Source organism: Rhinoraja longicauda, chromosome 8 (assembly GCF_053455715.1).
Source record: "Rhinoraja longicauda isolate Sanriku21f chromosome 8, sRhiLon1.1, whole genome shotgun sequence".
Lineage (NCBI taxonomy): Eukaryota > Metazoa > Chordata > Chondrichthyes > Rajiformes > Arhynchobatidae > Rhinoraja > Rhinoraja longicauda.
This window is the reverse complement of record NC_135960.1, coordinates 42,433,368-42,459,936: the sequence shown is the minus strand read 5'-3', so window position 1 is coordinate 42,459,936 and position 26,569 is coordinate 42,433,368. Positions and strand designations below refer to the sequence as shown.

General features: G+C 40.5%; 1 protein-coding gene across 1 annotated transcript in view; it reads left to right on the top strand.

The window, feature by feature from the left end:
• The window catches only part of LOC144595887 (sentrin-specific protease 2-like), a 49,294-nt gene extending 25,105 nt beyond the window's left edge, over nt 1-24,189 (top strand). Inside the window, exons 9-17 of the mRNA XM_078403743.1 lie at nt 1,316-1,373; nt 4,633-4,714; nt 7,613-7,777; nt 11,048-11,179; nt 12,629-12,832; nt 14,926-15,005; nt 18,955-19,039; nt 19,880-19,975; nt 22,708-24,189. Of these exons, the coding sequence (XP_078259869.1) occupies nt 1,316-1,373; nt 4,633-4,714; nt 7,613-7,777; nt 11,048-11,179; nt 12,629-12,832; nt 14,926-15,005; nt 18,955-19,039; nt 19,880-19,975; nt 22,708-22,770 (965 nt within the window). The 3' untranslated portion in view covers nt 22,771-24,189. The remainder of the gene's footprint in view (nt 1-1,315; nt 1,374-4,632; nt 4,715-7,612; nt 7,778-11,047; nt 11,180-12,628; nt 12,833-14,925; nt 15,006-18,954; nt 19,040-19,879; nt 19,976-22,707) is intronic.
• The last annotated feature ends 2,380 nt before the right edge of the window (nt 24,190-26,569 follow it).

Sequence of the window (26,569 nt, the reverse complement as noted above, 5' to 3'; positions counted from 1 at the left end):
TACTCCAGATATGGTCTCACCAGGGCCCTATACAACTGTACTAGGACCTCTTTACTCCTATACTCAAATCCTCTCGTTATGGCCAACATACCATTAGCTATCTTCACTGCCTGCTGTACCTGCACGCTTACTTTCAGTGACTGGTGTACAAGGACCCCAGGTCTAGTTGCACTTCCCCTTTATCTAATCTGACACTATCATCTCACTTTTCTCTGCATTAAACGTCCTCTGCCACATGTCTGCCTTTTTCACCAGCCTCGATACATCCTGCTGCATTTTCACCATCAAACTATTCAGAATGCCCCCAGACTTTGTGTCACTATAAGATTCCCCCCTCAGTCTTCTAAATTCCAGCGAGTACAAGCCTAGTCTATCCAGTCTTTCTTCATATGAAAGTCCCGCCATCCCAGGGATCAATCTGGTGAACCTTCTCTGTACTCCCTCTAAGGCAAGAACGTCTTTCCTCAGATTAGGGGACCAAAACTGCACACAATACTCCAGGTGCGGTCTCACCAATGCCCTGTACAACTGCAGTAGAACCTCCCTGCTCCTAAACTCAAATCCTCTTGCTCTGAATGCCAACATACCATTCGCTTTCTTCACTGCCTGCTGCACCTGCACGCTTGCTTTCAATGACTGGTGCACCATGACACCCAGGTCACGTTGCATCTCCCCTTCTCCTAATCGGTCACCATTCAGGTAATACTCTGCTTTCCTGTTCTTGCCGCCAAAGTGGATAACCTCACATTTATCCACATTATATTGCATCTGCCATGCATTTGCCCACTCGCCTAATCTATCCAAGTCACTCTGCAGCCTCCTAGCATCCTCCTCGCAGCTAACACTGCCACCCAGCTTCGTGTCATCCGCAAACTTAGAGATGTTGCATTCAATTCCCTCGTCCAAATCATTAATATACACTGTAAATAACTGGGGTCCCAGCACTGAGCCTTGCGGTACCCCACTAGTCACTGCCTGCCATTCCGAAAAGGACCCGTTTATTCCTACTCTTTGCTTCCTGTCCGCCAACTTAAGAGGGAAGTTTTCTCAAAATCCCACTTCACATTCACCTCTGATTTTGGCTATTTCAATCCCATTAACTATTAATTTCCATAAATTTCTTCCCATTTATAGTAATTCAAATTAAATGTTGTCTCTGATTGTTCTATTGATTTCTACCTTTTGCCATTCTTAGGCAGGCAATCAATTTTGTATCATCTGCAAATTTGTTCAATTTACCTGGAATTCTAGATAGAAATAGTATGTAAACTAGAATTGTGGTTATTAACTTGTCAGTACTACCACCACCTTTTAGGTCTACCCATGTGGAGGGAATCTTGTGCCAAATCAACATCGGGGAATATCAATACAAGGTGAGAAAGTAAATTTATTTTTTCTCTAAGTAAAATGTTGCAGTCAATGGACAACATAGTAATTTTTAAATGTGATCAAGACTGACAAAGTTTGATAATAGATTTTTAAGTTACTGTCCAAATCCACCAGGAGAGTGGTGCTCCAATGTTCACTGGAGCTGAAGTGAATGATTTGGAATTTTTGAAATTCTTTTTTCTTAGTTAACAGTAAAAGCAATCCACAGATTTCAGGCAGTATGAAAAAAATAATTTTGTTTTTCATTAATTTTGTTTAATTCCTCTTTGTGAGCAATGATTCCACTACTCCTCCAGGAAGTACATTCCAGATCATCTAGACATTGGTGAAATTGACAAATGAAGCGCTTGAAATATTCGGCGGATTTTAAAACAACACTTTACATCCAACGTAGTTCATTGTGAAATATCTTTAAGACAAGATGATGAGAAACATTTGCAAGTGCAAACTTTTAAAGATCGGAAGAAAGGAAAGTAAGATTGAATCTGTCAGTATAGAAAAGAGAATGACAAGATTGGGTGCCATAATGGTACACCTAGTAGAGCTGCTACCTCGCAGATACATTGACCCAAGTTCATTGAGCATAGAAACATGCCCTTCAGCCTAACTCATCTAAACCAGCCAATGCATCTTTCTGAGCGAGTCCCATTTAACCCATATCCCTCTTAAACTTTTCCTATCCATGAACTATCCGAACGTCTTATAAATTTTGCAATTGTATCTGCGTGTTCTTCTGGCAGCTTGTTCCATATAGCCATCAGGCAAAAGGTAGAGAAGTGTGAAAACGGACACCTCCAGATTTAGGGACATTTTGTTCCCAGCTATTATCAGGCAACTTAAATATCCTACCATAACTAGAGACCAGTCCTGAACTACTATCTACCTCTTTGGTAACCCGCGGGCTATCTTTGATTGGGCTTTACTGGCTTTTCCTCCCACTGAACGTTATTTCCTTATCATGGATCTATATACTGTAAATGACTTAATTGTAATCATGTATTGTCTTTCCGCTGACTGGATAGCACACGACAAAAATCTTTTAACTGTACTTCAGTACACGTGACAATAAACTGAACTGATCACTAACCTTTGAAATGTAGTTGAAATGGCAAATGACATTTTAGAAATATCCAAGTTGAAGCGGGGCAAGTTGAAGAGGGAACTGGAGTAGTAGGTCAGCAATTGGAAGGAGTGATGGGAAGGTAGAAGTTAAGGTCAGGCAGCATCTCTGAAGAACATGGAGAGGTGACATTTCGGGGTTGCAAGAGGGACACGACTGGCAGATCAATGTTACAGGATTTTGATGTTTCAGACGTGATGGAGAGAGATGGAAAATAGGTGGAATTGTTGTTCTACTAATGAGAGAGAATGTCAGGGTAACACTCAGGATGTACTGGAGGGTTCGTCTGCTAGTAGAGCTAAAAAATGAGGAAGGTGTAAGCACTCTAATGGGATTGTACTAAAGGTCTCCCAGTCACCAGCAAGAGATAGAGGAATAAATATGTAGACAGATTACTGAAAGATGCCAAAGCAACAAGGTTGTTTAAGTGGATGACTAACTTCCCCAAAATTGACAGTGACTTACTCTGTGCCAAATGTTTAGACAGGTCAAAATGTATTAGGTGCAAGTCCACATCTGACATGTGGGAGTCATTTTAAAAGTCAGTAAATCAAAGTTCAGGGCTGGCACGTTTCAGTAAAGAGGAGTGGTTAATGATGGCAAAGTAAAGGAACCTTGGATGACCAAAAAGGTTTAAAATTTGAACAACAAGAAAAAGGAAGTGTATGTAAGGTTTATGAAATCAGGCAGGGCCTCGAGGAACATAAAGAAACGGAAAAAGAACTCAAGCGGATGATTAGATGGGCCAAAAGGGCCCACAAAATGGCTTTGGCGAGTCAGATTAAAGAAAATCACAAGGCATTTTATATATCTACATTAAAAACAAGAGAGCAGCCAGGAAGAAGGAGGGACCGCTCGAGGATAAACAAGAGAATTTGTGCATGGTGGCAGGATATGTAGGTGAAGTACTAAATGAGTACTTTGTATCTGTTTTCACCAAGAAGGACATGAAAGATAGTGAGATCATTCTGGAGATCATTCTCTCCCCAGGCACTTTCCCCTGCAACTGCAGAAGATGCAACACCTGTTTCTTTACCTCCCCCCTCGACTCCATCCAAGGACCGAAACAGTCTTTCCAGGTGAGACAGAGGTTCACCTGCACCTCCTCCAACCTCATCTATTGTATCTGCTGTTCCAGATGTCAACTTCTCTACATCGGCGAGACCAAACGCAGGCTCGGCGATCGTTTCGCTCAACACCTTCGCTCAGTCCACCTCAACCAACCTGATCTCCCGGTGGCTGAGCACTTCAACTCCCCCTCCCACTCCCAGTCTGACCTTTCAGTCATGGGCCTCCTCCAGTGCCATAGTGAGGCCCACCGGAAATTGGAGGAACAGCACCTCATATTTCGCTTGGGCAGCTTACAGCCCAGCGGTATGAACATTGACTTCTCTAACTTTAGATAGTTCCTCTGTCCCTCTATTCCCTCCCCCTCCTCCTTCCAAGTTCTCCCACTGTCTTCCTGTCTCCACCTATATACTTTCTTTGTCCCACCCCTCTGACATCAGTCTGAAGAAGGGTCTCGACCCGAAAAGTCACCCATTCCCTCTCCTAGATGCTGCCTGACCTGCTGAGTTACTCCAGCATTTTGTGTTACCTTCATTCTGGAGAATGGAAATATGCAAGGCAGATTGAAATTAAGAAGGAGGAGTAGTAGTTGGGGATCTTGAAGAGTATTAAGGTGGATAAATCCCAGGGGTTGATTTGGCACAGACTTTGTGGGCCTATGGGGCTATTCAGTTTAGTTTAGAGATACAGCACGGAAATTGGCCCTTCGGCCCACCGAGTCTGCACCAACCAGCGATCCCTGCATATTAACACTACCCTATACACACCAGGGACAATTCTACATTTTATACCAAGCCAATTACCCTACAGACATCTTTGGAGTATGGGGGAAAAACCAAAGATCTCGGAGAAAACCCACACAGGTCACGGGGAGAACATACAAACTCCGTACAGGCAGCACCTGTAGTCAGGGTCGAACCCGGGTCTCTGGCGCTGTAAGGCAGCAGCTCCACCACTACGCCACCGTGTCGCCCAACAGCTGCTCCTGTGTTGTGCTGTTCTATGTTCTATGATGGTAAAATCAGAACTAACAAATAATTCTGTTGATCCAGCAGGCAGATCCACTTTGATCAACATTCAGAAATCTTGGAGAACACTGGAGGAAAGGCTGCTCTGACAATTAAAGCACTTATAGAGGTATGGGTTGGGTTATAGATGTTTTATAGATGCCGAAGTACAGTGCACTTGAAGAATCGTTTGTGTGAATTTTTTCAACTGTATTGCTTATTTTGCTCATTTGTAGTCTCTCATTGAGTTTGTTTCACACAAGATCAAAGCTAGATCTGCCTTGCATGTTCATCCGCCTAGCTATACCAGGTTACAAAACAAAGTTGGCTAGTATCGCTGGGACAAATGCATCCCTCCCCGACAAGCTCAATATATTCTAGCTCATTTTGAACAGAAGATCAGTGAAATAACATCACCTAGTCCAACGACCTTTGAGGCATCTGTCGCCATGTACACTGTTGCAGATGACAGATCAGCCGTCCTGAGAGTGAACCTTCGGAAGGCCACTTGACATTTGAGTGTCCCTGGAAACTGTGGACCAGCTAACAGGAGTATTCACAGACATAGATAGGAAGAGGGCTCTTGGGAAAAATACAGGCAAATGAGACTAGCCCTGTATGCCAACTTTTTCACATGAATAAGGTGGGCTGAAGGGCCTGTTTCCATGCTGGATAACTGATTCTATGGCATCTTCAACCAATTTGTGGTTCCTTTCCCGGCTTAAGAAGACCACTGTAATCCTGATGCCAAATAAAACAAGATAGCATTTCTTGATTAATGCAGTCTATTATGCCTCTGATATTCATCATCAGGAAGTACTTCAAGAGGCTGGTCACATTGCACATTAACTCCAGTTTCCTAAATAATCTAGCTCTATTACAGTTCACATACTGCCACGATAGGTACACAGCAAATGCCATCTCCCTGGGCCTGCACTCATCACTGCAACATGTGAATAACAGACACCTACATCATACTCCTCCTTTGTTGACGATAACCGTTCTGCAACTGGATCCTTGACGTCCTGACCCATATCAGCAAAAAAAGGTGACAAAACATCCTTCAAGGCTGCATCTCCATTCATTCACAACGGTATGGCGAAATTCTGCTCTCTCTTTTTGCAAGTTTGAAGATGCCACCATCATAGTAGGCTGTATCTCGAACAATGATGAGACGGAGTACAGAAAGGAGATAGACAACTTAATAGCATGGTGCCAAGATGACAACCTCTCCCTCAATGTCAGCAAAACAAAGAAGCTGGTCATCTATGACAATCTGTGGCAGTGATGCTGAAGCGAATATGGTTGAGAGCTTCGAAGTATAAACATCACCAACAATTTGTCCGGGTCCAATCTCTTCAATGATACGGATAGGATGCAGCACAGTTTGGTATGGCAACCCATCTGCCCAAAACGCAAGAAATATCAGAGTTGTGAACACAGCCCAATCTGTCATGCAAACCAACCTCCCACCCCCCACCCCCCTTTTTATCTGCACTTTTTTTCTGTAGCTGTCACTGTATATTCTGCAAATGTTATTTGCACTACCTGTTGTACTTGTGTGTGGCACATTACACTCGTATGGTATGATCAGCCTGGATAGCATGCAAAACAAGGTCATTTTTTTTGCAAATGTATCTCGGTACATGTGACAGTATTAAACCAGTAATGAATTAATGGAAAGTGTTATTTTTGTGATGGTTTGAGATTTTTGTCAAATCTGACTAGTAATTCAACGAGAAACTAAAGCAGATGAATTAGAAGCCTGAGTTTAAAAACGGCATGTATTTATGCATTAGGGTAAATGTTAAGTGATTATTCTTCAAAAATAATATGTAGGTGCATTTGACAGGCAATTCACCCAAGAGAGTACTTTGTATTTACTCCAGTTTGGAAATCAGGAAATTAAACATGAAGACTTAATTTGAATGATTTTGATGAAGACTTTGGCTAAATTATTACATCACATCATGATCTGACGCAAGCTGTTTTCCCAAATGTTAATCAATGCTATTTGACTGACCGTTCGTTGGATGAAAGGGAAATGTTAGCTCCAAAAAAATGATACTGTGCAGATCATTGATAGAATAAACATAGAACAATGTATCCCCTTCAGCCCAGGATGTTTGTGCCAAACATGATGGCAAATTATACTATAGCATATCCTCCATTCCCTGCGCATTTATGTACCTATCTAAAAGTCTCTTAAATGCCGCTATCATCTGCTTCCACCAGCACCTCTGGCAGTGCGTTCCAGTGGGGTGATGCAATGGCGCAACGATAGCATTGCTGTCTTACAGCACCAGATACCTGCATTTGATCATGACTTTGGGGGCTATGTGTTCGGAGTTTGTACGTTCTCCCTACGTACAAATGGGGGACTTTTCTCCGGGTGCTCTGGTTTCCTCCCATATTCCCAACCCATCCCTACTCCTGTATTGGACATCCAGATCAATGAAGGAGGACATTTGACTTGCATCCACATTATCTGCCTGTGTTACCATCCTCACGGATCTATGGACTTTTACTCCAAGATCCATATGACCAACCCTCATTAGTCCCAAAATCACCTCACATTTCCAAGGATCAAGCTCCATTTCCCTGCCCATTTCACCAACATAGAGATGTCTCTACACATCCTAAGACTACCTTCCATACTATCAATACCTCTACCATTCTTTGTGTCATCTGCAAACGTTTGTCCCCCTTAAGTTAGGATACTGAGGCCACTGTACTAAAGAGCTGAAATAAAACAAGAAAATGCAGGAAACTCTCGACAGGTCAGGCAGCACCTGTGGAAAGAGAAACAGAATTAATATTTCTGGTGGAAGATTCTTTATTGGACTTTAAAACTATATCTCTTTGCACAGGTGCAGCCTGACGTGGCTCAGTGTTTGCCGCACTTTCTGTTTCAGATTTCCAGCATCTGCATTTTGTTAATTTTTGCTGTACCAAGAAGCTGCTGCTTGCGACGTGATGAAACCTAAGGATCTTCATCTGTAGTATTTGCATCCTTTTTTCCTTCCAGAAACAGCATATAGATCAAGACCTATCGCAGGAAGTAGCAGCTCGATTGTACCTGAATGAGGGAGATGCCACAGCAGCTGTTAATGTGACAACCCCTCAAACTCTGAAGGAAAATCTAAGCATCTTAAAAAAAGACCAGGGAGGCAATCTGTCCCAATTTACTGAGGTACGTTTATGCAGATTTCATCTTGGGGCTATGAAGCGCAACCTGAACTGCCACTCTGCTCGTTCAAGTGTCAAAGATTGTGAAATCAGGAATGGGGAAAGTGACAATAAATTACATTACCTACCACTTTGCACACTCATTGAGGCTTTGAGGGGAAGACTGTACAAAACTAATAGACTAAAATGATGACAATATCATAAGTGATAGTAGAATGAGGCCATTTGGCCCATTGTCTACTGCCATTCAATCAAGGCTGATCTATCTCTCCCTGTTAACCCCATTTTCCTACCTTATCCCCATAACCTCTGATACCCGTACTAATCAAGAATCTACCTATTTCTGCCTTAAATATATCCACTAACTTTGCCTGCACAGCCTTCTGTGGCAAAAAAAATATCTGACTAAAGAAATTCCTCCTCATCTCCTTCCGAAAAGAATGTCCTTTAATTCTGAGGCTATGACCTCTAGTGCTGGACTCTCCCACTAGTTGAAACATCCTGTCCACATCCACTCTATCCAAGCCATTCTGTTTGTTTCAATGAGGTTCTCCCTCATTCTTCTAAACTCCAGCGAATATAGGCCCAGTGCCGTCAAATGCTCATCATATGTTAGAAACAAACACAACATTTTAGCCTTTACTCTACCAAATGGTGGATGAGCTAGATTTTGAAATCTTTTAAATAAAAGTAAGGGGAAAAAATAGCAAAGGGAAGAAGTGTATTGAGGGGAATATCCAGCACATCAGTTAAAGATGACTGAAGCTTGTGACTCCAATGCTGGGGTAAAAGGTGACTGTAATCATGACAAGCCAAATAGATGGACTGAAGCTAGAAACTTGGTTGATATAATGGATGGGTTCAGACGGGTACATTGGTGGTAGAGTAAAGGCTAAAATGTTGTGTTTGTTACTTTGGTGGATGGGAAGCAAATCAAAGATGGTGAGAATTTGAATTGCAGATAATCATGGTTTAGTGCAGTGGTTTCAAACAGTCAGGTAGAGTTCAAAACGCTGTCGTTAAGAATACTGGAGAACATGAGCCTCAAGACAATGAAATCATGAGTGGTCCTACAGAAGGGAACTTTGCAATGGCAATAGTAAAGGTGCTGCACACCTGAAGCAGCAAGATAGGCAGCATTTGTGGGTAATAAAACTAAATGTTTCAGATTGATGATCTTTAATCAGAACCAGAAAAAATTACGTAAAAGCAAAAGGAAAGTAAGGAACAAAAACAAATATCTGTAAGTGTACAGAAGATAAGAATGAACGTTTCCAGAAAAATGGGAGCAGTGATAATTACTTGAACTTTCTGAACTAGATGGTCATTGGAAAAAGTTGTTAAATGCCTCTTGTATGATAACTACACAAGAATATAAGAAATGGAAGCAGGAGTAGGTAGTTCGACCGTTATGCCAGCTCACCATTAAGATCATGCCCATTCTTTCATCTCTGTGCTAGTTTCCTGTCCCAACCCCATTTATCTTGATTCTCCTGACATCTACAAAACCATAGATTGTTACTTAATGATTGACCTTTGCAGGACTCGGGGCAAAGAATTGCAAAGATTTAGAACTCACTGGGTGAAGAAATTTCTTCTTGCCTCTGTCCTGAATGGACCACCCCTGGTTTTGTGACTGTGACCACTGGCTCTGGACACCTACGGCAGGAGAACTATTTTTCCTGTCATGCCTTGTAAGAATTTTATATGCTACCATCAGATCACCTCTCATTCTTCTAAGCTTTAGCAAATATGGGCCCAGTCTGCCTAATCGTTCTCTCCTTGTATGGCAAGATAGAGCCTTGCACCAAACATGCATAAAACAAAGTCCTCTACTGATCTGCCCCTTGAGAAACTGGCGCAGTTTAACATATTTGATGTTTTCTTGCTGTCAGTTCATACATGACGATGTCATGTCACGCACCACACAATTCCTCCAGGGCTGGCATAAATTGGAGTTTATACATGCAACCAATAATATTAATTGAAGCACATTGTATTGAGATAACAATGAGATGTCAATTATAAGGTCAATGCTATGACATAGGTGTTTTTGTACAGAACATCAACCAATCTATACTTTCAGTGTTTGGGATAATGAAAACTGCACCACTGCTGGTCGGTCCTTCATTGTTCACAGCTTTTCTTTACAGTCATGTGAGAGCTGCATTCTGTTATTTCTGCCCTCATGATTATCCTGAACCTTTCAGTATTGAGCTTAAAGAACGGTGATCATACACAGATTTCTGTGCTCCCTCCTTTGCCTTTTCTCTCACATCTAGGGCAACATCAGAATGTACCTTTTAGGATCAAATGTTCTTTCCAGTGATCAACATATCAACAATGCAGTGACTGTGATTTTTATGCAGGTCTCATATTAGTGCCTGATTTGGGTGCAGTCATGGTGCTGCATATATCATAGTCAGAGAGTATGGAAATAGGCCTTTTGGTCCATCTTGTTTACAAATGCCATTAGCATTTGGCCCAGACCTCTTCAAACCCTTCCTATCCATATATCTGTCCAAATGTCTTTTAAAACTCATAACTAAACGTTACAGTGAAATACAACATGGAAATTATCCCTTTGGCCCTTCAAGTCCGTACCAACCATTAGCATGTATGTTTATACTGATCCTACCTAATCCATTTGAAAGGGATACAATCAGGTCTCGGGGCTTTGATTATCACATTATGAGCTACTTGCAAGTTTTGAGATAAGACCTTCACTTAATTTCACGCATTTAAATAGGGCTCTTGTTAAGCATCATTATTAAATGTGGCAGTCAATTCGCTTATGTTAGCCTATGAAAGTTTCCAGTTTTTAGAAAATGTAATTGTTTTTTGGGGGGTAAAATGCAGCTGCATGTGATCCTAGATCTGTAAATGAGAATCTGGAGACCACAAGGTAAGTTATACCACAAAATGCTGGAGTAACTCAGCAGGTCAGGCAGCATCTCGGGAGAGAAGGAATGGGTGACGTTTCGGGTCGACCCGAAACGTCACCCATTCCTTCTCTCCCGAGATGCTGCCTGACCTGCTGAGTTACTCCAGCATTTTGTGAATAAATCGATTTGTACCAGCATCTGCAGTTATTTTCTTATAATACAGGTAAGTTATACCAACTGGTTATTGGTTTGGGTCCAGTTGGAATGAGTTACTGTGCCGCACAATTTATCCTCCAGACAGCTGCTGAGTGACCAGCCTGCTCTCAGAACTCTCGTTGTCAATTTTGGCTTTAATTGCACTCATGGAAATATTTGATCTTCCATTGCAGACAATGGTGGAGGAGGTGAGAAGGGCCCTTGACTATGGAGAACCTGATGAAGTGGTCAGCACTGGCTTTAAACTCAAGATAACACGGAAAGATATCAGCACTCTCTGTAATTACAGCTGGCTCAATGATGAGGTACAAGGCCCTTTCACTCATGGTTGTATTTTTTAAAATATATTTTTGCACTAGCTTTCTAACCTCTGGCACCTCAGCCTTGAAGTTGTTCCTCTGTGCGATTGAACTAAAATGTATTATTTTCCCCCATTTCTCAGTGGGGTGTGAGATATTGCTTGGAATGCAGGTTCCCACGAAACCCACAGTAAATTCTAGAGCCCTGGAATGTGTTGCAGAACAGAGAAATCTGGGAGCACTAATGCATGGTTTCCTGAAAATAGCAATTCAGGTGGATAGTGTGGTGAATAAGGCCTTTTGCCAGCTTGCCTTCATTGGGAAGGGTATTGAGTACAAAAGATAGGACATCCCGATGCAGCTGTACAAGTTGTTGGCGCGACCACACTTGGAGTATTGTGTGCTCTTCCAATCACCCACCTAGAGAAAGGATGTCATTAAGTTGAAAAGGATGCAAAAGAAATTCACCAAGACATTATATGGGTTTGCGGGCATGTTATAAAAAGAGGTTAGATAGGTTGGGGATATTTTCTTAGAAGTGTAGGAGGCCGAGGGGGCGACCATATTGAGGTGTGCAAGATTATGAGGGATATGGTTAAAGTGAACGCTCACAGGATTTCTTTCCAGGGGAGAGGATTCTAAAATTAGAGGGCATGGGGTTGAGGGGAGAGATTGAAGAAGGACATCAGATGCAAGATTTTCACTCAGAGGGTAGTCCTGGAATGAACTGCCACAGGAATAAGTTCATAAGACATAGGATCAGAAATAGCCCATCGAGCCTACTCTGCTATTCAGTCATGATTGACCTATCTTTCCCTCATAATCCCGTTCTCCTGCCTTCTCCCCGTAACCATTGACACCTATACTAATTAAGCACCTATCAATCTCTGCTTTAAAAATACCTAAAGCCTTGGTCTCCACAGCCATCTGTGGAAATGAATTCCACAGATTCACTGGACAAAGCTAGAAGGTTGATCATTGTTCTGTTCTTCCCTAGCCAAGTCCACCATCCTAAGGGTAGGTCAAAGTAGATGTTGAGATACTTCTACTAGAGAGTTTGACCAAAGGAACATGATTCGGGGCAATCATTTAGAACTGAGGAATTTTTACTAACAGAGAATGGTAAATCTCTGCAATTATCTATCCCAGAGATTATGGGGGCCAGCATTGGTGATAGTTAAAATGCAGACAGATAATTTTGGAAAGACCATGGAACTGAGGGTTACGTGGAACTAGCGCAGAAGGGAAGAGGAAACTTGGGGATGAGTGCCCATGATCATATTGAATGGCAGGGCAGGCATTATTAAGCAAGTACTCTACTTGTGCTATTATTTCCTTACATTCTTATATTCAGATAAGGTAAATAATATAGGGAAACAAATGTATACCTGGCATCTCTATCTGTGAATGGTTTACAGATGAGTCTTTGAACCATTTTCTGCTGATATTTTGCAGGTAATTAACTTCTACATGTGCTTAATTATGGAACGAAGTAAAGAAACTTATTTTCCTGGAGTTTACGCATTTAATACTTTCTTCTATCTGAAACTGCACACTGGAGGTTACCAGACTGTAAAGCAATGGACCAAAGGAGTGGATTTATTTGAAAAGGACCTTATACTGGTCCCAGTACATTTAGGAGTCCATTGGTGTTTGACAGTAAGTAGATAATTCCTTTAGTATGCTTGTCCAGCCTCACATTTGTTGACATTTCAGTGCAAGATTATTTGCTTCAGGGTCTGTGGAACATTAGGAGGTTGAGGGGTGCCCTTAGAGAGGTTTATAACATTTTATGGGGCATAGAGGACATGGGTAGTCTCAGAGCAGGGAAGTCCAGAACAAGAGGGACAATATTAAGGTGAGACAAGAAATTTAAAGGAGCTTTGCGTAGAGGAGACAGATCTAGGGGTGCAGGAACATAGTTTGTTGAAAGTGGCATCACAGGTAGATGGGGTGGTCAAGAAGGCTCTTGGCACATTGGCCTTCAGTCAGAGTTTTGAGTATAGAAGTTGGGAGGTTATGTTACAGTTGTGCAGGACATTGGTGAGGCCACATTTGCAGTATTGTCTCACTTTTGGTCACCCTGTTACAGGAAAGATGTTAAACTGGAAAGGGGGCAGAGAAGATTTATGTTGTCAGGACTCAAGGGCCTAAGCTATAGGTAGATGTTAAGCTGGAGGATGAGGGGTGATCAGATAAAGCTATATAAGATCATGAGAGAAATTGATAGGGTAAATGCACAGTGTATTTTACCCAGAGTAGGGGAATCAAGAACCAGAGGACATAGGTTTAAGGTGAGGGGGGGGGGGGGGATTTAATCTGAACCTGAGGTGCAACTGTTATTACACGAAGAGTGGTAGGTATATGGAACGAGCTGCTTGCGGAGGTAATTGAGACGAGTCGTATCACAATGTTTAAAAAACATTTGGAGAGATACATGGATAAGATAGGTTTAGAAGGATTTGGCCAAATATAGGCAGGTGCGACTAGTGTAGATGGGACATGTTGGTCGGCGTGGGCAAGTTGGACCGAAGGGCCTGTTTCCATGCTATATGACTCTGGAATTTCCGAGTTGTTTTCCACACAGAGGGTGGTAAAATTTTGGAATGAGGTACCAGAGGAGGTGGTGAATGCGGATACAATTACAAAATTTTAAAGGTGTTTGGACAAGTACTTTGATAGGAAAAGTATAGAGGGATACAGGACTAATGTGGGCAAATGGGACTAATGTTGATAGGCACCACTGAACAGCGTGAACGAGGTGGGCCAAAAGAACCCATTTCTGTGCTGTATTTTTCCGTGATTGTAGTGGTTAAAGGATTTAGCATGGAAGCATATAGGTTGTTTAAACAGATAGCCTGATCTATTAACTTTAGATCCATATCCAGGGGTCTCTACTGAAATGCTCAAGTATGAGAATCGCATCAGCTCAGTCCATTAGAAAGTCTGGTTGAAATTTTATTTTGGAAGCTCTGTGAAGAAAAGGTGCTTGGCGAAATAATTTTTTACTCTGACTAATTAGTCATAAAGTCTTACAATATGGAAACAGGCCCTTTGGCCAAACTTGTCCACACACTGGACAATGTGTCCCATCTGCAATAGTCCCACCTGCTGGCATTTGGCCCATATCCCTCTGATCCTGTTCTATCCATGTTCAGTACCCTCCATAATGTTTGGGGCAAAGACCCATCATTTATTTATTTGCTCTGTACACCACAATTTGAGATTTGTAATAGAAAAAATCATGTGGTTAAAACGCACATTGTCAGATTTTATTAAAGGGTATTTTTATACATTCTGGTTTCACCATGTGGAAATCACAGCTGTGTTTATACAAAATTCCCCCCCATTTCAGGGCACCATAATATTTGCGACATGGCTTCACAGGTGTTTGTAATTGCTCCGGTGTGTTTAATTGCCTCCTTAATGCAGGTACAGGAGAGCTCGCAGCACCTAGTCTTTCCTCCAGCAAGGGAAAGTTGACCTTTATTTCAAATGTTTGGAGTATAAAGGTGAGGTGGTCTGAAAATCAAAAAAATTGAAAATGAAAACAAAAGGGAATGGTGCGATGTAATGCTGTATTTGCTTGAGAAAATATGTTACACTGCAATTCCACACCTTCATCTGAAGTCAAAATAATTGGGGATATATTTGAGGCTGGATGTGTTTCTGAACTTTGTGAAAGAAAACTAGCATTGAGTTGATAATGTGCAATCCATTATAAAGTTAAAACACTAATATTTATTGAATAGGTTGCAGATTTAAGAAAAAAATTGATCCTTCACTTTGATTCCATGGGTCAGTGGAATGATGATGTGTGCTGGACATTGCTGTAAGTATCTCCATTTTCATGGTGTTCTGTTTTCATCAGTCAACTTTCAGGTTTTGGAGAGCTTGGTTAAAAACATGTGGGAAGTTAGGCTGTGTGTGTAGTATTTGTGTACGAAGCATAGTAACAAAACTGAGGTGCATTATCCATTAACAACAAATGGGTGGGCTATTCAGTACATCCACAAAGTCTTACTCCCCATACAACATTTACCTGGCTCTGAAATGATTCTAGCTCTTTTTCGTCCTCTATGCATTGTCCCGAAACCACTTTGGTAACACCGTGAGAAGAACTTCCTGATAGCAGTTTTAAATTATCTTTTACCTTTAAACTGGAAACTTGACCTATTTTCACATTTTCTGTACTGTGGTTTGCCTTGGAATAGTAACTGAAAGTTCAGGAAAAACCCAACAGATTGATTAAGGAAACAATCAATATTTTATGTTGGTAAGTCTTCATTAGAATTTGGAGGGGGAAAACCAGGTGTCACCAGTCTTCATAACTCAAAGACAGTTTTCACCCAGGATTTCACAGTCTCCAAACCAGTTCAAAATAATTCAAGAAATGGTCTGAGCAATGTGCATGTCTGCTTATTCCAGACTTGTGCACCTCCACATTGTGATACCGAAGTTTCGGGGTATTTTTAAAGCAGAGATTGATAGGTACCTGATTAGTAAGGGTGTCACAGGTTATGCAGAGAAGGCAGGAGAATGGAGGTTTTCTGGGACAGCACAGTGGTGCAGCAGTAGAGTTGCTGCCTTGCAGCACCAGAGACCCGGGTTCATTCCTGACTGCAGGTGCTGTCTGTACGGAGTTTGTACGTTCTCCTCGTGACCGTGTGGGTTTTCTCTGGGTGCTCCAGTTTCCTCCCACATTACAAAGATGTACAGGTTTGTAGGTCAATTGGTTTCTGTGAATTGTAAATTGTCTCGAGTGTGCAGTATATGGGGGTGATTGCTGGTGTGTGTAAACTCAGTGGGTCGAAGGGCCTGTTTCCACACTGTATCTCTAAAGTATACAGAATGTGCTGGAGGTCAGATACTGCAGATTTTCACACAATGGCTGGTATACATATGAAATGAGCTGCCAGAGAAAGTTGAGGCAGGTAGAAAAGCAACAATTAAAAAACATGGATAGTCATTTGAATAGGGAAAGTTTAGAGGAATATGGGTCAAACGCATGCAAATGGGACGTTTAGATGGATATCTTGGTTGGCATGGATGAATTGGACCAGGAGGCCTGTTTCTGTGCTGTATGAATCTATCTGATCTCTCACAATCGCTGTCGAGAGCAACTAATCCTGTGGGGCTTCCATAAGGTACTGAGCTGAGGAGACAGATGCACATTGTATCTGGCCTGCCATGACCTGCGCACAAACAGCAATGGTATTTGAACAAAAAAAGTGGTTTGTTCTTTTTACTTCAATGAAAACAACAATTAAAATAACAATGTATGTGTTTCTAAATGAATTGATCACTGTTCATGACAATATACAAAAGCATGCTGGAAATCTGAACTAAAAACAGCAGTTGCTGGAAAGTCTCTCCTGGTTAGGCAGCATCTGTGGAGAGAGTAGCAAAGAACATTTTAGGTTGAAGACCATTTGTTCATTATTTTTAAATTTATTTAAATAACTTTTCAGCTACCTCTAAGTGCCCTTGATTAGTTTCTTAATTAGGTGTCTGGCCATCAGGGCCATCCATAGGCAGGTCCTTGATTCATGTTGCATGTGGTTTGACAGCCATTCGTGGGCTGACTGCATGGCCATAAGAGGTTGAACTGATTATGAGCAAAGTTGAATATGATCCAGCATCCCTCTGAGTCTTATCTCTGCTGTGCTGTGGGGAGAAATTGATGAGCATGGGCCCAGATGTCTGTTCCTCAATGGGAAGAGTTTCAGACAGAAACCTGAAACAGTTCATTCCAAACTGTGAAGCTAAACCTTGGGAGAGCGCCAGTGAAAATGAAAATTACCAATAAAAAGAGCTATGACCAAACAGTATGAACTCTTTTGGAAAAAATCCAGATTCAGTATTCAGTCTGTGTAACTTTAACTTAAGCTATAATTAGTCTCGTAACTCTGAGCTCCAGGCTGTGAGGATGAGTTCTGATTCCTGACTATGATCCAATAGCTTCTGTTACAATTAGAAAAGACTAATTTTATTTATTGGTGCTGTCCTGCAGCCAAATAGTCTCCCAGCCTACTGGAATCGGAACCTTGATGAGAGAATGACAATTTAAAAAATAAGAGCAGTAGGCGACCTGGCTCCTCAAGCCTATCCTCCATTCACTATGTTCATGGCTGATCCACCCCAGGTCTTAAATCTTCCTCTGTACCAGATCGCTGTCGCCTTCAATTCCCCAATCTTTCCAAAAAGATTCTTCTCCACTTTAAATATTTCTTCTGATCTAGCTTCCACATTCATTGAGGTCGAGTATTCCAAAGATTCACTACTCTCTGTGAGAAGAAATTTCTACAGGTGAATTTTAAATGATCAGCCTCTTATTTTGAAACTCTTCTCTTTGAAACTCTCCCACTCGTGAAAAAATCTTGACATTTCCCCTGTCAATCCCCCTTGAAACTGCATTTATTTGAATAAAGGCTCATAATCCCATGACTTGGGAGCAGAATTAGGCCATTTGGCCCATCAAGTTCGATCCACCATTCAGTCATGGCTGATCAATCTTTCCCTCCCAACCCCATGGTCCTGCCTTCTCACTATAACCTTTGACACTCTTACTAATCAGAAACCTATCAATCTGCTTTAAAAATCCCCAAAGACTGCTTCCACAGCCATCTGTGGCAATGAATCCCACAGATTCACCACCCTCTGCTTAAAGAAAATCATCCTCATCTAAAGAATACAAACCCTACCTTTTAAGATTCTCTTGATAGTATGATTCTCGCATCTCAGAAATTAGCCTGGTGAATCAGGGGTAAGCCATTTAGAATAAGGGGTAGGCCATTTAGAACTGAGATGAGGAAAAACTTTTTCAGTCAGTGAGTTGTGAATCTGTGGAATTCTCTGCCTCAGAAGGCAGTGGAGGCCAATTCTCTGAATGCATTCAAGAGAGAGCTGGATAGAGCTCTTAAGGATAGCGGAGTCAGGGGGTATGGGGAGAAGGCAGGAACGGGGTACTGATTGAGAATGATCAGCCATGATCACATTGAATGGCGGTGCTGGCTCGAAGGGCCGAATGGGCTCCTCCTGCACCTATTGTCTATTGTCTATTGAATCACTTGGACTTCCTCTTGTGCTTCCATATCCTTAGGAAAGTGGACCAAAACGGCAGAATTGTAACAAAACTTACCTATTTCTAATCTCCAACCACTTTGCAATAAAGGCCAATAAGTCATTTTGCTTTCTTAATAACTTGCCATATTTGCCTGCAAAACTTTTGTGATTCATACACAAGATTCAATTCCTCTGCCCTTCACTCATTTGCAATCTTTGTCCATTTAGATAATAATTTACCTTTTAGTTCATTTCTCTGAAGTGCACAACCGTATACTTTTGAACATTCAGTTCTATTGGCCAAGTATTCACCAGTCCCTAAATTTCGATCTTTGTGATCACTCAGATTTGGCGTGATTAGATGTGATTGCACAGATTGGATATTAAATCTGATTATTTCCTGCACCATACTAGTGTTACATTAAACTCAAATAGACTGAATTGAGATAGGAGGGATGATTGGTTGGAATAATAGGGTGAGAAATTGTTTCTTACAAAGGAAAAGAACTGCACCTTTGCATGTATATTGTGCTCTTGAAATAGGAATAAATTCAAAGGCTGCTGCTTGACCTGTGGATGCTCAATCGATTTGGCGTGATCACTATTGATTACATCATAGGTATTAATATCCAGAGCGATTATGTTTTTGTGTCCAATTCTGGCAGTGCAATGTTATATATCACTAAATGTTCTCTCTTTGTCATATTTAATTTTAGACGATACTTGCAGGAAGAAAGCAGAAACAAGAAAGGCCATCAGTTGGATTCCTCCAAGTGGGTCTTGCGCAGCATGAGATCTCATGTAAATACCAGCAGCCTTTACTGTTATGTATTTTGTTCTACACTGGCAGAAGATTTGGTCACTTAGAAAAAGTAAAAATGAACCTCTAGTCATGTTTCATACCAATTCCTGATACTTTGGCTGTGGTGTGAGCTGATCTCTTCAGTTGTAGTGATATGATCTGGAATTTAGGATCCCATTGAACTGTCACCAGAGTAAATTTGACATTACCACGTGAGAGTTGTTAAGACCAAAAGGTTTCATCGATCATTTTAAAGGAAGAAATAAAGAGAAAGATGTTTAGAGAGAGAATTCCAGAGGGACTGGAAGTTTTAGCATTGGCTGCATTAACTCATGAAATTATAGAGCACGGAAACTGGTCCCTTGTCCCACTGTGACTGTGCTGATCTTCAAGCACCAATCCATACTAATTCAAAATTTCCCCTTGAATCCCCATTAACTTCTTGCACCCCTCCACATTCTCCTATCATCTTATGTGATTTGAAGAATGTCCAAACTGCATACTGAGGTCAGGCTTGAATTCTGTCTCTGGAGCTTTGAGGCAGCAGCATTACGTTACTGTGCTGCCCCAAACTTTGAGATGATCAAGAAACCAGAATTGGAGCAGCCGAGATATCTCAGAAGGTTATAAAGTTGGAGGCAATTGCTGCAGTAATCAAAGCAATTTTAGTTAATTATTCCTGAAACTTAAATCCTATACAAAAAGCATGGACGAGGTAATGTAAAAACTGAGTTTCTTAAAATCCAAAATAAGACCAGTCTTGCCAGAAAATTTGAAATGTTCTTTCTGAGCACCTTTAGCAGAGGCTGTTCAATCTTGGTTTCCTTCTGTACTAACAGGAAGTTCCACAGCAGCTGAATGGAAGTGACTGTGGGGTATTTGTGTGTAAATATGCTGATTACATTGCAAGAGATGAGAAGATTACTTTTACCCAGGTAAGAATTATTTTTTTAAACATCAAATGTTATGTTTATCTAGGATCTGATGTCAGAGTACTTCCCAGTTGGAAATTAGTATTCAAGTCAGAAATAACAAGGCATGGTAGGTCCCCCCGCAATGTCTGAAGAATGGTCCCGACCTAAAACATCACTATCCATGTTCTCCAGAGATGCTTTCGAACTTTTTTATAAACTAGTGTCTGCAGTTTCTTATTTCTATTGCCTGACCTGCGTTCCACCAGCATTTTGAGTCCTATTTCTTTGTTTTTCCTCATATCCTTACATTTTCACCTTCTATAATATTGTTTGTCACATTTGATTGTGACTGAAAAATCTATATTTAGCACCCTTTCACTCCTGTCATTTCAAAGATTAATGACCACTTGGTTAAGGGCATTTTATCAGCAACGTCCTCACCCTACAGCCATTGAAAAAGGTGCCCAACTCCTAATAGAAATATTTAGGGATTAGCTGGAAGGAAACATCAATCTCGATTCTTAGTAGGAAAAGAGCAACAAGAAACAACCGATTGCTTTACGCACACTCGTAAGAGATAGGAAAAAATCTGACGGGTACAAATTGGAAACATAAACAATAGAAGCAGGAATTAGCCATTCAGCGCTTTCAGTTTGTTCTGCTATTTAATCTTTTCATGGTTCTGCATCAGTACTATTACTAAATTCCACTCACCCTGTACCCCTTAATATCTTCCTTTAAAATTACTGGAGTGCAAAAATGCATGATCTTGTACGATAGGATAAATTGCATTATTAAAGTATTATCAAATGTAATACAGGTGACTGGGGTGCTTTGAACAAGGCAGTGTAGAGGGAAGTTTACCGTGTATCTAACCCATAATGTTCTTGAACTGGAAATGTTTGATCATTGTAAAATGTAAAACGGAATATCAAATAATAATTTTAACCAGAAGTGTATTTATGAAGCCCAAATGTAAACGGTATTTACTTCTTCTGAATGAAAAGCTGAAAATGCACAATAGATGTGCTGTTAAATGTTCTGTATTTAGCATTTATGATAAATGTTGACCCATCTCTTTGTAAGATACTGATCTATCTTCATGTATTTCCAGCATTTTCCACATTCTTTATTTTATAAAGATTGTTGGCTTAGTAATAACTTTATTTATGATATGTATTACAATGTAATTTAAATATGTGTTGTGACTTAAAATAAATAGCCACCATACAATGATGTTCACAATTACAAACATCTTAATATTGTATTTAACTAAATATAAATCACAGAGCCAAGCTTTATTTATTCAGTATTTACAAAACTTTGGCTTGAAAATTCTGATGTTCAAAATCTGATTTCCCAAATGCTTTTCTTTCATATCATTAGGTATCTTGTCAGCAATTAGTAGAAGAGCCAGAGGTGTAGACACAAGAAAACAGCAAAAAACACAAAACACAAAGTGCTGGAATAACTCGGTGGGTCAGGCATCATCTCTGGAGAACATGTTCCAACCCGAAAAGTCGTCTTTCCATGTTCTCCAAAGATGCTGCCTGACTTGCTGAGTTATTCCAGCATTTTGTAGTTTTTTTTAAGAAGAAAAGCAAGCTTAATATCTTAAATACAATGCTCTTGGATGCTAATCAATGGACTTTGCGAAATTCAATTTTTATGTTCATTGAGCCATGTGCCATTGGTGACTCTTATTGCAATCAAATTGTTTCGGTGCCATTGCAGTCACAACAATTAATAGAACACTAGAACACAGGAAAATAGGAGAAGGCCACGATTATCCCACTCCTTCATTCAATGTGCACATGATCTACCCTTGGCCTCAATTCTTCATCTATGCCAGGTTCCTCATAAGCCTGTTTTCCAATTTTTCACAAAATTATCTGCCTCCCTTTCAAATACCAAGAGATCTAGCTTCTCAATTTCAATGGCAAGGATAAATAATTCCAGAGGTTCAGCAATCTCGATAGGGTGGGGTACCTCAGCTCTTAATGATCTTCTCCCTGGACCTCTGCCCCCTTGTTCAAGATTCTCCCACAAAGAGAAATGCCTCCACATTTACTTTCCTTTAGGCAGCAACTCTACCACTGCACCACTTTTCTGGACTGCCTCCAACTCATTTAATGTACGAGTGTTGTATTTCTTTATGCTCAAATTATGAGAAATCCTCAATCTATTTTGCATTTATTCTTGCATTGTTCCAGCAGAAAAAATTGTCTTGCCATTTATGTTGGGTGCAGCTGTCCAGAAATAGTACTGCAATTTCTTAGCAGTAGGTACAGGCTGTCACCGTATAATGCAAAGATATTGTATTGGTGGGTTTGAATTAATTGATGTATAACGTTGGAGTGTAGTGTAGCTGAGGGCACTAAATGCTTGGTTAATCAGCACTCTCCATTGACTGCTCCCCACTAAATGTTCCTAGCAGCTCCCACTGAAACACCAGTTACTGGACTGTGACAGGTTTTTTTTTAAGATGCCAGTGGGGGTAGGTGGCTGGAATAGCACAGAGGGAGCAGTTGACCAACTCTTGATTGACCAATACTTGGTATTTGCTGCGTAACTCTGCTTTTACTATTGATACCTTCACTGCGAGGAGCATTCAGATTATGAATTAACATACAAACACCTTAATGTGTCATGAGTTGAATGTGATTTCCACATATATTTTTAAAGCATATTCATTGTTGAATATAGTTTAAAATTGTTTATTTATGTACTTTATTTATTTTTGTCTTTTCCAGCATGACATTCCCTACTTCAGGATGAAAATGGTTTGGGAGATCCTCCACAAGAAGTTACTGTGATTTATTGGGTGTTAATAAGCATCAGTGCAGATGAGGGATAATATCCTATGTACACCTGTGCTGGCCTTTATGGACTGAAGTGTACCAAATGCACGGTTCTTCTTGGATCCTGCATCTCCTGCTGGAGATTTATCCATAGCTAGAACCACCATTATTTTATTATCCTCAGTGGTTGCATTGAAGCATTGTGAGAATTTGAAGATATGACAGGAGGAAGTATGAATTAAACATCTGGCTCAGCTATTATTATTCAAAAACCCAAACTTGGTGTGGTTACTACTGGGCAAATGTATGGTGGAGAAATGTGTGCTCCACTGTGCAGCCAACAACAGAGTTATAAGGGCTTCTTGGCCTCCTGCCCTTTCCATATAGCATATATATAGGTTGTGATGCCAATAGTAAATGGAGTCAATTGAGGAATCTTCCTTTTTTGGGATACCAGAAGCAAGAGTGTTGCCATTCAAGGATTAGCTAATATTGCAGTGGCATTTTCTTCCAATACTAAAGCAACTGCATCTCTGTGGAATCCAATAGACTATTAAATCCTTTGGGGACGAATCTAATATGTTGTGTTGAAATTGAGCTAACTGTATTTAATACATTTCATTTCTGACCTCATTGTAATTGAGTTGTGTTGATATTGTAATATGTGTGTGTATGTGTATGCAGGCTCATCCTAGCTCCGCTGTCCAAATTTGTACTCTCATCACAACTCTCTCACCCTTCATTCTCATGTCAGTGAATTGCATAGACCCTGGTTCCCTCTATTTAAAGAAAAAAAATCACATCCTGAAGATTTTGCTGATGCATTCCTGGGTGTAATTTATTCCACAGCACCCTCTTGATGTCTCATGCCGGTGGTCTGAGCACAATACTCTAGACTAGTGCCGTTCATTTCCAGGGCAATCTCTTGCAATCGAGTAAAATTTACTTCCACTCTTATTTGTGAGTTTTGAGGTGGCTGATGAGGCCAAAGTGGGCATCATAGACCCTGCCTTTGGTGGGACAAATGTGTAATTTGGGAGGTGGCATGCTTCTTCTCTTTTGTGAGTGGTCATTGGCAACACTTCAAAAAGGACTTTATTGTTGAAAAATGCTTTTGACATCTTGAGGCTTGATAAAGAGCTATGTAAATATAATTTTGTTTCTGTTTATCATCCTTCATACCTGCACCTCCTCAAGCTCCATGCATTTTCCCACCTTCTCTTGGTCCTCTAGTCTGATGTTGTGTGCATCCCTGATAGGTTGACATCAGCCTAAAATCTTTCTCCCCCTTCTTTAAGAATCACTTCAAATCTTCTCTGCCCAATTTTTTGTTTACATATTCTAATGCCTCCAAAGATGGTTTGGTGTCAGACTGCATAAATACACTCAAATGTAATGCCTTTTGACTGTGCATTAAAAAAAGTTGTATTTGTACATGGCCTTGGTGATCTTGCAGAACTAGTAGTTTAAAGATTCCAGTTTGATTGTCATTTGCTAATTTGTGCAGGAACTCAGCCTTGATTTCTGTTTTATAATCAGGGTGGTTTATTTGTCTTGGGCCATATTTGGGAAGGCGCAAACAGCCTCAGCGAGATATTGCAGAAATAGAAAAGTTAGTTAGCCTTTCCATTCCTGAAAATCGTGCATATGAACATTATCAAAGGCATCAAGTGTAATTCCTCACCTTGCATATCAGAGTCTGGCCTGCACATGTCATTACTAAAGTATCAAAGGTTACCTTAGGCATGTCAGCCAGCAAACCCTTCCAGGTCAGACACCATCCTGCTATGGAGATATATTGCCGTTGCTCTATTATTGCAAGATCAAAATGCAACAAGTCCCTAATTAACAGGACCTTGGGAATATCTTCAAGAAGCTGTTTCAAAACCGTTCAAGAGGTGCCTCATTATTTAGAATGCTTGGAGTGGACAATAAATAAGATACAATAGTACGATTAAATTACTGAAGTAGCAGCCAAGCGTTTATACTGTTGATCCAAATCTGTAGGTTCAAATCCTATTATGGCATATGGACAAGTGCAGTGAGACACAGGTACAATTTAAAACATTGTTCGCAGCAGCATCAGATGCACACTCAGGCAACACCCAAATCAATCAATTATACAAGACTGAAGAGAAAAAAACTGCAAAAAAACAAGACATTAATGCAAAAGCACAATGAGAAAACAAATTCATGGTACTGCAAGAGTTGGTCTGAAATATTCCATCACTGGAGTAGGATTAGCATTGTGCAGGTTTCTTCAAAAACATGACGGTTGTAGCTGCTCCTGAACCTGGTGGTGTGGGGCATCAGGCTTTTATACGTCCCGCCTGATGGTAGCAACTAGATATCACTGATATGATGAGATGATCGATATTGCTATCTTAAGGCAGTTGCCAATTTCAGTGGTGATAGTCTGCTCAGTAGGTGACCCAGACCTATGACAATGCAGCTAACTTTTAAATACCCCTCAAAATGGTTTGACAAGTCACTCAGATTAAGGCCAGATCAAAACGGGCACAAAACTTTGGCTTCAGTTAAAAAGATGTGCCAGATTTGTAGGATTTCATTTTGAGATCTAAATAATTCAAAGAGATATCTTACTGGTAGGAACAGTATGTTTTATGTTTCATTCATAGGTCAATAAACATCTATTATAAAAATAATTACACTGTGAAGGCATCCTCATACCTGGACACAGTGATTAAAAAGTTGTATATTGCCTTCTGTATCTTTTGACAATTCCCTTCTGTACTGAACTAGACACTTAAACCAGCCATCACAACAGTGTGCATTGAAAATTAAAAAAACTGCAAATGCTCTATCTGAAATAAAGCCAGAAAATGCTGGAAGTTCTCATACGTTGGCATCTGTGGAAAGGGAATCATTTAACATTTCAAGTCAAGTTTGTTTTTAAACAGTTATTTAACTTTCTTATTACTTTAATAGAAGATTTGTAGACTTTTGAATATTAAAAGAATCATGGCATATAGAATTAGCACTACAGGGGAAAGATCAGCCATAATCTTATTGAATGGCAGACTAGGTATGAGGTTGAATGGCCCAATCCCCTGTTTCATTTTCTTATGTTATGTTTTTTTCCCTCAATTATTTCTTAGTCAAGCTTTGTTTATTTTAGTGATAAGATTAGATACATGCTCAATTTTAAAATCCTCAAGTGTTCCAACCCTGCAAAGCCCTAAACCTTTCCTATTTCTGTAAACTCTACCAGCCCAATAATACTTTGTCCTTGTGTATCTCTGATTTTATTTTTCTCTGCCACTGGAAAGGTTTTGACGGGTGGGGGGGAGTAAGGGCAGAGTAGGATTAGACTGGGTGTGGTATGGAAGGGTTTGAAAGGTGAAGTGTGCTGGTGTCTGACTGTCCGCATGGTCCTGACTTTTATGCTGTAATATGCAGGTGCAAGCTGACCCACTCACTCCAGCTGGCCGACAGAATCACTTACCGGCAAGCAGCATGAATCCAGCTCAATATTTGGCAGCAAAATAATGTATTCAAAGCATTCTACTCCATATTCACAATTAAAACCCCTACTATAGTTTGTTAAATAGAGAGATTATAATATAGTATAAAATGCTAGTCAGAGCATTGATGACAGCATACCAATTCCCATGTAGGATCCCAAAATTGAGTTGCTTACTATTAAGATTTTAAGTGATGAAATACATGCCATTGTTTTAAAGTGTATTTTCCAGAAAGCATACAGCAGCCCATAACAATACATGAAAGACTCCATGGATTTTCAGAAACCTAAGACATGCTTTGGGTTGAGCCAATAATCCTCCAGTTACTA